This window comes from Anopheles cruzii, chromosome 2 (genome assembly GCF_943734635.1).
Source record: "Anopheles cruzii chromosome 2, idAnoCruzAS_RS32_06, whole genome shotgun sequence".
NCBI classification, from domain to species: domain Eukaryota; kingdom Metazoa; phylum Arthropoda; class Insecta; order Diptera; family Culicidae; genus Anopheles; species Anopheles cruzii.
The window spans coordinates 48,039,464-48,050,980 of record NC_069144.1 but is presented as its reverse complement, the minus strand read 5'-3'; the positions used below and the strand labels follow the sequence as shown (position 1 = coordinate 48,050,980).

Sequence of the window (11,517 nt, the reverse complement as noted above, 5' to 3'; positions counted from 1 at the left end):
AAACAGAACATTGTGCTACACAAGAATAGCCACACACTTTTCACAGTACAAATCACTTCTCTGATGTGTCACACTTGCGAAGTTTGTGTCGGATGTTTCCAATCAAAACTGTAGTAAACTTGACCAACCCTTTAACCAGCATGTTTAGGTTCGACACACCCAAAAACCTGGACCTGCAGAGTCTAGTTCTGGGTGTGAAACAGAACTTTAAAAACCCATCTACCCAGCTCGTTCTCGCGTGGTTCAGTGACATCTAGGAACGTGATCAGTTCTTTTTTCGTGTCACAAACGATCCTATTCTCGTTTTCCTGTTCCGCGCGCAACAAAACACACCCTGCTTCGGTGAGAATGTTCCCCCCTTCGAATCAGTTTGGTATCGTTTAGTAGTTTAGTATCATTGTCAGCTCTTACTAGTATAGTTTCTCCCGCTACGATAAGGCATATATTGTTTTCTTAAATTCATCCCACCAACGGTGGATCCGAGTTTTTGCTGCAAGCAGTCCCATATGTTTAGTTTTCCCCCATTTGCTCTCGGTCTCTAGATCTTTTGATCGACAACTCCAGCTCGGAACATTCTTTGGGTGGCAGGATTCATCATCATGTGTCGCAAATTATCATTAGCCCTTCTTACACATTGTTGAAAAAAACAGCAAAATAGTCCCGCCAAACTAAAGTCTGGCCTATCCCCAAAAAGTTGGTACACAACATGCGATGAACTTGCGAAATAAAACTCCAGCGGTTAATCTGAACCAAACGTATTCGGATACAGCAAGATGTGCATCGCGAATGCTGAAATCATTGAGAAAATAAAGGCCACGGGCAACACATAGTACTTTCACTCGTTCAGCATCGAGGAGTAGAGAAATGGAGACGCCTGTGCCGCACAGCTCGCCTTAAAGAGCGATACACATGTTGTTCGATTGAAGATTTACTGTTTTAGGTTCCCGGTTGCAAAGTTCCTTTTCATACCCATTGGTTTCGGGGATTTTTTCTGTTGTTGCTATGTTAGTAGTACAAATTGGTAGTTAGTAGAGTTTCGCCCCGAGCGGTGTCGTGATTTACAATTTATATCCAACAGATGCGCGCGGATGATTGCACTGCGTGTGTAAACGATTCAAAAGTTGATCTTACTCGCCGTACTAAAGTAGAGCAGCCCCCTGATTCAATGGCCGCCACCATTTGCCACATGTGATCCCATGGTTTTCCGTCCCGGGTTCCCGCGTTTTAAAGGTAACCGCGTGATTATGATTCACAAATATCTAGAAATATTCCTACATCTTCCTGTTTTGATGGTTTGCCTTTTTGTTTGTTCTGATGCGCGCTACGCTTTCCAAATCCTTGCCGCAAGTTCTAGGCTACGCTTCCGGCGCTCCATTCCGGCCGCTCTCTAATGCAGTGTGTATTCGTGTGTGTCAAGCTCAAGCCGGTTCCAGTGAGGTGTGTGCACCACAGTGCCATAAACAAGAAACTTTCGGCCTTGCAGTACACTCTGCTACACGCTAGGGCTTAGGACAGGAATGGATTCGATGACTGAGGATTCATCCAGGGCGCATTGTTGTTATTGTTGAGGGTATTCTGCAAAGTACGCACAGCGCTCATTAGATTACATACTTTGCACTCTATCAAAAGAGGACGCTAGAATGTGTTGCGCTAAGAAATCGGAAAAGCGTGGAGAAGAAAACGAAGTGATTCGGCAAACAAACGGTTAACCTGAGCAAGTGGTTTAAACACATAAATTACAACATATATGGAAGCAGTATTTTTGGGGGTGAAATGTGCGTGGTAGAAAACAAACGATGTAGATGTGAAGCACGGCGAAGATGAAAGTGACACAAATGGCGAAATGGAAAGGAATGCTAAATGCACGAAAAACTCAAACACACAAAAAGCAACAAAACAAACCGTGTGTACAGGCAGGCACATTACCGGAAGCAAGTATAACTAGGTGTTAGGTACACTGAGCGCGAGCGATAAATGGGCGGTTCTAGCTCCGGTCCGTCCAGCCATCGTTCCACACCGGATTGTCGCAGCCACAGATGCACCGGGAGAACAGTTTGGCGGTGTCAGATTCGTTGTAGCTAAACTTCTCCGTGGTTTCCACCGTAACACAACACGACGCACGATGGACACATTAACGAAAACATTCAACAACGCACGTAACACATTCCAGAGGCGCTTTTAACGAAAGCCGTGATATCCTTCCGGTGCCCGTCACGTGGTCACAAACGGCAAAGAGGGTTCAAACTATTACGAGCTCAGATCAGTGTCTACCTACGGCGTGGGATTGGCGGGAGGCGGGAGGCGGTATGACAGGGACGATAGTGGCCGGAGGAATATCGGGTGGGCTAATGGATCGGAACTTCGGGTCGAGGGAGGAGTGATGGAGTGAAATTATTTTAACGCCCAAGCTCCATTGCTACCGGACGCCGTATGCTAATCAGCACCATTAACCGAAAGCACGATCGACAACAGCCGCGGACACAAGGTTAATGATGGGTCCAAGGTCCACAGACACCCCGTAGAAAGCGTGTTTCGGTGACACATTGACGCAGGATCGTTATGAGGGATGGAAAAGAATCGAAATTGGATGGTAGAAGAGGTAAAAGAGAGAGAAAAATGGATAAATGTATGGATTATCAGCAGCCACAGCTTGATTAGGTGGTTCACAGTAAACGTTTTAGGTCGTCGACAGATGGCTTCTCATTCTGGTCTCACTCAAACTATTTTACTTCATCAAGAGCACGCCCCTACCGGAGCACTAGCACTTACAAAGGGTGGACACTAGCAGCTAATGCCACACATCATACGGCCATGCTGTTAACAGACCCGCGGTCAACTCACATCGTAATTTCCGTTACTGTTAGCATTACATGCACCGGTGGCCGTAAAAGCCGTATTTGCGTTGCTCTGAATATGATTGCTCCCTGGTGTGCTGTCAGCCGCATTCGACAGCATATCAAATTGACCACCGGCCGCGGATCTTGCCGGAATCTCCGGGTACATATCGGTATCGATTGCGAAATGGAAATCATAAAGCTGGCGCAACGGGCGTGTGCTGTCCAATTGCGCCGCCGTCAAATGGCTTTCAACTAACCCGCCACCGCCAACGTTATCCGTTGTGGTCGCGGAAGAAAGTGCGAAGTTTGTGTTGAAAATATCGTCGTCTTCATCGGCTCGACGGGTGGAGTACTCGTAATCGGCGATAGTGTCAAGATTCCTCCAACTAGGCTCAGTGGTGGCTTCGTCGGCAGCCATCGATTGAATTTTGCGATTGGCATTAGCGTCAAGCTCGTGAGGCCGCTCCGTAGCGTCCCCCGACGGCGCGTATGGGAAACATTCGATGTCGTCGCCAACATCATGCTTCCAAACGATAAAGCGAGCGGCCAGCGGTCCGGGTATTAGGGCATGAGTGGATTAGTAAGACCACAAATTAAAAAAATCTTTCTATCGGATCGCACACAAAACCGAACTGCTGCTGTCTTTGGCGGCGAGCTCCCGCTCATTTGCTGGCACCTAAAAGAGTGGAAGAGTGGTTACTCACTTGCGCCGCGGCCATATTTGAAACCGGTGCCCACGGATCCTGATTGAGCGTCACGGGGAACGGTGACTGTTTCAGCTGATTGATGGACGGAACCTGGGCAACAGTTAAAATGAGGAAAAATTGTACTAAAAGTAAATGTGAAAACGCACCCCCCCTCAACCTGAGGTACCTGAGGTTGATTCTGTTGGAATAGGTTCTTTTGCGCTGGCGGGCCCGCGGTACCCGATTCACCAAACGGATTGTAGGCAGCAGCCGAAGCACTGGGGGCCGTCGCACCGAGGCCACCGCCACTTGGCATCGGTTTGATTAGATTGTCCAGATTGACGAGGGCTGAGTTTTCACCGAGGAAAGACTGGGGCGTCTTTTTCACCGCTCCCGCACTACCGCCTCCGGCAATGGGCGAGCTTGAGTTCGTGCCGGATGAGGACAGTGGATCCAAATCGCCGAGGAGCAGGGCTACAGCAGAAGGATGGTTGCGGAACGATTATAATTCTGCAACGTCACGCCAAAGCCGTCTCAGGCCACTTACAGCTGTTGTTGTTCAGGTTGTTGCTGGTCACTGCATTGTGGTTGTAGTTGTTGTTGGTGCTACTGCTACTGTTGTTGCTGACCGCCCGCTTCGTGATGATATCAAACTCGTCCAAATCGGACACAGGCGATGTGATCGCACCGACCGGGGAGGGCCGATTCGGAGGTACACCACCACCGAAGGCTGCTCCCAGGTCACCAATGCTTCCGCTAGCGGAGCCTCCCGCAACGGGAGCCCACGGGTCAAGCTTACCCGCGGAGGCCGCACTAGGCTGCCACGGATCGGCAGTAGCAGCAGCAGCAGCAGCAGGCACTGGTGTAGATCTCTTATTACCTTGCCACGGGTCACCCGGCGCACTCGGAGGCTACACGAAGACGAATACCGATTAAGAACTACTCGCACCGGTTTCCAATACTAGTAACCTACCGCACTGGCCGCTACAGCGCCTGTTTTACTCAACCACGGATCAACGTTTCCGTTGCTGGGCCCAGCCCCACCATTCGCCAGTAGAGCGCCTGCACCGCTGGGTCCACCATTTTGCAACCATCCTTCGACCGACGACCCGGATGTGACCGAAGGCGACTGAGTTCGAGTTTGCCACGCATCGAGACCACCACCACCGGCCAGCAGCGGAGGTTTTGAGGTCGATGGTGCCGCCGGTGGCAGGGCGGACGCCGTGTTCAGCCATGGATCTACCGCCGGTGGAGATGAAGTCCGGGACCATGGGTCGGTTGTCTGCAAAGTTGTTGCAACACCCAAAACGTCAGTAACGCACGAAATGGAATGTTTTTAAAAGGATTTTGATTTCTAGCTCATATACGGGTGTTGAAGGAACACAGTTGTCACGCAACGTTTAAGGGGGTGGTAAGCTGAGTTCGTCCTTACCGCCATAGCCTCAACCACTCTTCCGCTTTCGATGTGCGGCGATCGGACTGCTAAAGTCTAAGTCGATGATAAATCCTTACTATTACAAAAAAGGTTCTCCAGCCATGGCTACCCCCGTTCCACTTACCGTAGGTCTCGAACCGCCGGCCACTGGCATACCCCACGGATCGATCGGTCCACCAGTGGCACCGGATGGGCCCGCAAGTGCCTGGTTACTGAGCGATGCCGCTCCGAACGAGATGTCCAGCAGATCAACGAGTGCACTGCTGTTCTCCTGCTTTGGGTCACCATCCTTTCTGCAACACGCGTCGCGTATAGCGCGTTAGTGGCAACGAAGACCTAACCCCCGCCCGTCCCCTTTACGGCCATAACTTACTTAAAGTCCTGTTCACTCTGACTGAGCGCCAACTGCAACCGCACGTCGTCACTGCGTCGCTTCTGTTCTTCCTGTTCTGCCTCCTCGCGAGACATGGCCATGGCCAGCTGGAGCTGCAGTTCCTCTTCACCGACCGTTTGCGGTCGCACGAACTCAATCTCCGATACCGGTTTGCCGGCGGCGCCACTGGGCCCTACGCCCGCGACTGGCTCACCTTCACCCCAGTTCGGTGGCTGTGGGGAGCAAGCAGAATCGCGTATTGAACGTCATTAATCGGGTTAAAAGTGTCCCCAAGAACAGGGTGGCGTCACCTTACCCGTGAATCACGCTGCGTCGGACCATCGATCGAACCATCACTACCGAAACCGCTGGCCGTCCGGGCGAACCGTTCCTTCGCCTTCAAGGCACGGGCACGCTCGTTCTTCAGGCGCTCGTCGTCCTTCAGCAGCGACACGAGCTGTTTGGCCTTCTCCCGCACGTGCATGCCCTGGTCCTTGCCCTCCTCCATGTACTGGAACTCTTTTAGCGTTTGGATGGCGTAAATGTTTTCCTTGCACTGTTGGGCCACCTTCTCGGTGCCCGTTTTGATGAGGTATTCCAAGAGGAGCTACAAAAGGAAGGCAGCCAGTGGCAAAAGGTTCAGTTCTTCGCCCACTTCGAGTGCGGCTACGACCGAAAAGGTGCTTACCAGTGCCTTGTAGACATGCCTCCAGTTTTTGCCGTGATCGTTCATCCGCTTCCAAATCATCTGCATAATCTCGGAGAACGCCACCACGTTGTACGTCAGGTCGGCGACCTCCGCCATGATCGTGGACGACGGTCCCCATGGATCGTTCGAGGTAGCCTCCCGCACCTTGATCTGCGCATCGGAATAGTTGTGGGCGATATTCTTTATGTTTCGGCGTATGCCAGCCACGTTCATTTGTGTGTCGGTTTTCCTCACTTGAACGAAAACGGGAATTCAGGATGAGGCACGATAATCTTACGTAAAAACACCCAAGCACCCAAGTGTTGAGGCGCAATTGATTGTTTCTCTTTTGTTTTCCGTAAACCAAGACCAATATTATCTCTGTTGCTACTGTTTTTTAAAACCCCTTAGCGGACGGATATAAATATCTGACCGGGAAGCCCGCTAACTGGTCACCGCATACCGGGAAAAGAAAGTGCTCAGGAACTTACGAAGAGGACAACGATATAACGTAACAAAGTAAAAGGAAAACAACAAACGCAATAGGTTGGCAATTTAATTAACATGCGACTGCGTTCGAGGTTCGGGTTTAAAACTAAATCAAGAATTAAATCATGAGCAAAAGCGCGCCATCGAACGAATAAACTTACTTTTGGTGGAATCCGTTTTCCTGTTTTGTCGTCCAACCGGAACCTCTTATATCTGCCCCACTACGGTGTAGTGTACGCACTTTTTAAGCCGCAACGTGGCGAGGTCCTGCCGTCTTGCGCCGTGGCGATCCTTGCACGATCCTCGCGCACAATCACTCACACAACAGTCGGATAGGTTAATATTACTAGTAACACACCAACAACAATGCACGGAGGGCTCGTTTCTATTGTGTTTCGCTGCGAAATAAAATTATACACTGCAGAGTGCAAGCAACAATGAGGTAAGGTAGGTAGGCAGCAGCAGCATCACAGCAGAAGCGCGCAGTCACGTTATGGGCCGTATGTTTGTTGTTGTCAATAATTTAATACACTTTACCACGAGAGTGCGTTTGTAAGCATCCACACCAAACGAACCAATTATGTACAATTAATGCAACCCTTCTAAATTGTTGAGTAAAAAGGAGGAAAACAATAACATAAGATGGGGGTGCCCACAGAGTGATCGCGGCGATCGGTAGGTACACTTTTCTCTTCACTCTTTTGGGACGTTAGACTGCTGCTACAACGAGTTGAGCCACTGATTTCCATTGATGCAGCTTGCAGTTTGTCCCTCTTTCTCTCTACGTGGTCAGTGGTCCGTGTACTGTGAGCGAGTTTGGTTACAGATGAATGCAGCTTACAATGTTACGCCGAGCCGGGATGCAACGATGCACTTATTCGCTAAACACACAAAACACAAACAGTGGCTCGGAGGCCAGGATATTAGATTACCGAATCAACTAGAGATAATGAAACGGAGAAAAGGAACATGGAACATGATTTACTCAACAGGAAATAGACTATCGCTGCTTCGAGATCTTCGACTTAACGAAAGACACTCTTTAACGGAGCACCAGTACGAGCGTCCACCACGATTACTCGAGCAGAGAATGCTGGCCCAGCAAAGGGCCTTTCGCCACAGATCGTGAACAATGCCTGTGTCGTGACCACGGCCAACCTCAGCACCCCTCGGTAGCGGGCACTTTAGGCCACGGGCTGGTGTCAAAGCCCCCGCAGCCGAAACGGCATGAATTTCGTGCACACACACACACGCGGGCGCCTCGTCGGGGCATATCCGATCGCCGGTCCCACTATTGGTCTTCGCTGGCCTCCCCCTTTTTCCACCGCTTCCACGGCTGTGTGGTGGTGATCGGCCGTGGTACTGCTTGCACAATAATTCACGAAAACTGCGGTCGATGGCCACCACCGTTGAGCCATGGAAATTCTTCGAAAACAGTTTCGCTATGTTCGCACCCCCACAAGATACCGATCGCACTATCAGCTGTTTAACGGCGGCGGCGGGGGCGGCCACACACACCGGGGCGCGCTAACAATCCCCATAAAACACTGCGAGGCTCGCGAGTAGCAGATAAATGTCTGCCATTATCACGGACCCGGGACACCGGGGTGTTATCTCAGCCGACGAGGGAGAAGAGTACACACATCGCGAGTTGCCCTCGTTTTGACGAAACCGCGAAACGTCTCAACGCGGACAAAGAATTTGGAGCACATCCGGAGATCCGGAGAGCAAATGGAGCAACGGACAGCAACAAGATGGTTCCGCGAAAGAAAGTAAAACCTTCGCACCTTGCAGGACGTGTCGCACTCGATGACTGAAGAAACGCATGCACCACCGCCGAGGCCACAGGCGCACTGTGATGCGCTTCTTCTACGCCATATCCGATTTCTCAGTGTTCCGGTCCACCAAGCTCCGCACACGCGACAAAGGATAATTTAATTTGTGTGACTTGTGTGCGGGAGGGGGACTCATTTGCGTGTGGGACCAGAGGTGTGTGGCCACGGGCGTGTGGAACAGTCATGTAACGATCTTTTGAGACAGTAATAAATAAAATGTTTAAATAAAATCTCCACCTCACGCGCTGATAACCGCTTTTTTTCATCCATGTTTGCATCAAATAATGGTAAATGTGTTCATAAACACATTCCGTCTGGGCCAACTGGGACCTCAATTTCGGGAGTGAAAACAACGCTCGCTCGTGTCTTTGTTCGCAGAGAAGTTTGCAGAAGCAAGTAAAAGCTACAAAAACCGAGAGATTATCGCGATCGGTAACCTAAAAATATCGCCCCGCAGCAAACCTTCCAGGCGGCCCCGGTTGAAGCAGAGCAAGCGGTTCAAGTTCAAGGAGCGGCGTGTACAATATTTAAAACTTTTCGCATTATCCACGGGGCGGGTTTATCTGGTTGCGCGCATGAAGCCCCAACAGACTCCGGTCGAAGCCTTTTTTCAATGTCACCGGCACGACTTCGTGTGACTAGACAGGCACGTTGCCGGCGCTCCCCAAAGCTGCCCTGCCCACAGAACCCGACGGCGGATTTATTGATCGGCCGGAAACGGTTGTCGCATACTAAATACCGAGCTCGTGTCCGCATTACTACTACCAGGCCCGGTCTATATGTTGTTACCAGTCTATCTAATTACTTGGTCGTGGTCGGTTGCAGCAGGATTATGGGATCCTGCTGAGCCGAACATTTTTCCTACTGGCATAGGTATAGGAAAAACTTCTATTATCACACCTTGGGGCCCCTAACGCCTCGCCTATGTCATCGACGCTCGGTTTATTGCGTTTTTTGCATTCTTCACGTCACGTTGCAAAAAGCATGAGCGAGCAAAGTGTCGCAAATTTCGATGGAACATGCAATCACAGGGTCTCACCTTGCGTCTGTGTGTGGTAGGCGCTTACCTGTCACGTTAGGCTTCGAGAATAAAGTTACAGCCTTGCTAGCCAATGACCATCGCATTCCTGGTTTAAGCATCTAACCGGTAAATGACTTTCATAGGGGCTGGCCACTAGCTGTACACTCTTTCTGAAGGCGCTGAAATCATTTAAGCCTCCTGAGTTTATTAAGTCTACAAAAGCCAACAAAACGTACTAACCACGCTACTGTTGGAGCTATAATTGGATTAACTTGCTTGTGTAAAAAATCCTGTTGCGCCATACAGGAGGCGGCCTAACAAACGGCTTCTTGCCAGAAAATCGATCCTCCGATCCCGAAAGGATATTCTTCTCTGTTGCTTTTCGGAAAACGGCAAACAACGGAGGTAATACCTTGGTATTTGCGTCTGCGTTGACGTCACTGCAGGGCTTGGTCAGTTCTGTGTGTGGCCACAAGAAATGATTTCCCCGTTTGCACAACACGTACACTCGTGTGTTATCTTTTATCACAATTCACCTCAGCTTCGATGGGTAGTCGTGGTAGGCGATGGTTGTCTTGCTTATCGGCAGACTGGGGCATCGAAAAAAAAACCGCTGAAGGTTCCACCAAGAGCCAGTGTCTCTCATTTATCGGCCACTTGTTGCTCGCTGTTAATGTTCGATCGTGCGAAACGAAACCGTCCAAATCCGTTTGTCGTCTTGGCAACGGCAATTTTGTGAAGTGGACGAGCGCCTACTGTTTGATAAAGAAAGGGTCGTCCCATCGCATTGGTCACGAAAATTTCGCACAAAGTAATCAGATTGGAACCCGCCGGTGCGCCACTTGCGTAGTTTGTATAGCCAAGGAGTAATCCAGGAAATAATCAACGATTACAAGGCCTCTTTAATACATTGATAACACTGCACTGCACACACAAGGATGTTACTTGTTGTTCTTTACGATACTGCTGACCTATACGCCGAAGGTGTTGTGGTACCCTGACCCTAACTGTTCACTAACCTTGCCGGTGGAACCGGGAAACGGAAGTATGCGTTGTGCAATTTACGCCTTGCAGGAGCCACGTGAAGGGATCGATAGCCATCCAATCCGTGAGATAGAGACAAACCAGTTTTAGCTCATGCGGAGAATGGTGTTTCAGTGATCGTCAAGGCAATAGGGCAATTTGGGCAATAGGACGTTCCGCTCAAGGATCAAACTCAAACCGCCAGGTGGTCACCTAGCGCCTCACAACACGTCCTCCAGTGAAGGACATAATGACCATTTGAATACACTCTTCCCCCCATCGATCGTAGCAACCGTCCTTAACAATTGCTATTCAAAGTGTGTCGCGCCTTGGCAGAGAATCAGGGAAGCAACAGTTTATTGTACGAAAAAGTTTGAATCATAAATCAAATAATATAGAGCACATGAAGCATTGCGCATCCATCGGAAAGAATCGTAGTGCAATGATGTCACCGCCCTTGTCGAATGAGTCATGCAAGTGTCCCCAGCCTAGACAACGTTCTATGCTTCCCCATAATGGGTTCGCGTTGGGCAATTATGAGTCTCGCACGTGCTTTGTAAAAAATGCGGCATGCAAGGGAGTGAATCTCGTGTGCCGGTTTGTTAATGACGTTTATTGGAAAACAAAATCCACTTAACTCACCTCCGTTTAAAATCCTTTCAATGCACTTTTTCGATGATTTGCATTTATCCAGGGACGCATGTATGTATTTAAATTAGACCAGTATCCTATGGTTCGAAGAGAGATTGATAATCGTCAACATCGCGCCATAAGCAACGTTCTGCGTACCGAAAGTTGCATAAATACAGATAAATAGTAAGCGAACGTATAACTGGTTCCAAGGAAAGGCAAAACGAGCTACAAAAAACCGTGCCCCGTCCAGTCAATGAAGTCGGGAAGGAAAAATGAATGAAAATACGAAAATCCGACAACCGGTCTTTTAATTTCAGATGTCCTTCAACTGTTCCTGTTTTTGTTTTATGCTTCGTTTTCTTTGTGTACTTCATATTGTGCTTCGCTCGGCTTGCCGAACAGTACGCACATGCTCTCAGGGACAAACTGGGACTACACACACACACGTGAGATCTTTCACAGCCCATAAAACGCTAGGCGCCGCATTCCGAAGGCGC

The 11,517-nt window shown here is 49.7% G+C and overlaps 1 protein-coding gene across 4 annotated transcripts in view; it reads right to left on the bottom strand.

The window, feature by feature from the left end:
• LOC128268118 (epsin-1) overlaps positions 1-11,072 on the bottom strand; it is an 11,653-nt gene extending 581 nt beyond the window's left edge. Inside the window, exons 1-12 of one of the 4 annotated variants that reach the window (XM_053005136.1) lie at positions 11,030-11,072; positions 6,020-6,273; positions 5,648-5,938; positions 5,332-5,564; positions 5,083-5,251; positions 4,956-5,012; positions 4,497-4,805; positions 4,071-4,434; positions 3,711-3,997; positions 3,542-3,634; positions 2,842-3,360; positions 1-1,575 (exon numbers count right to left, since the gene is read on the bottom strand). The exon at positions 1-1,575 is cut by the window's left edge and continues 581 nt beyond it. In XM_053005136.1, coding sequence (XP_052861096.1) covers positions 1,507-1,575; positions 2,842-3,360; positions 3,542-3,634; positions 3,711-3,997; positions 4,071-4,434; positions 4,497-4,805; positions 4,956-5,012; positions 5,083-5,251; positions 5,332-5,564; positions 5,648-5,938; positions 6,020-6,253 — 2,625 coding nt within the window. In that variant the 5' untranslated portion in view covers positions 6,254-6,273; positions 11,030-11,072 and the 3' untranslated portion in view covers positions 1-1,506. Of the gene's footprint in view, positions 1,576-2,841; positions 3,361-3,541; positions 3,635-3,710; positions 3,998-4,070; positions 4,435-4,496; positions 4,806-4,955; positions 5,013-5,082; positions 5,252-5,331; positions 5,565-5,647; positions 5,939-6,019; positions 6,274-6,669; positions 6,902-11,029 lie in introns of those variants that run through there. The other 3 variants (XM_053005135.1, XM_053005138.1, XM_053005137.1) reach the window with 3 other exon arrangements.
• Positions 11,073-11,517: the final 445 nt, after the last annotated feature.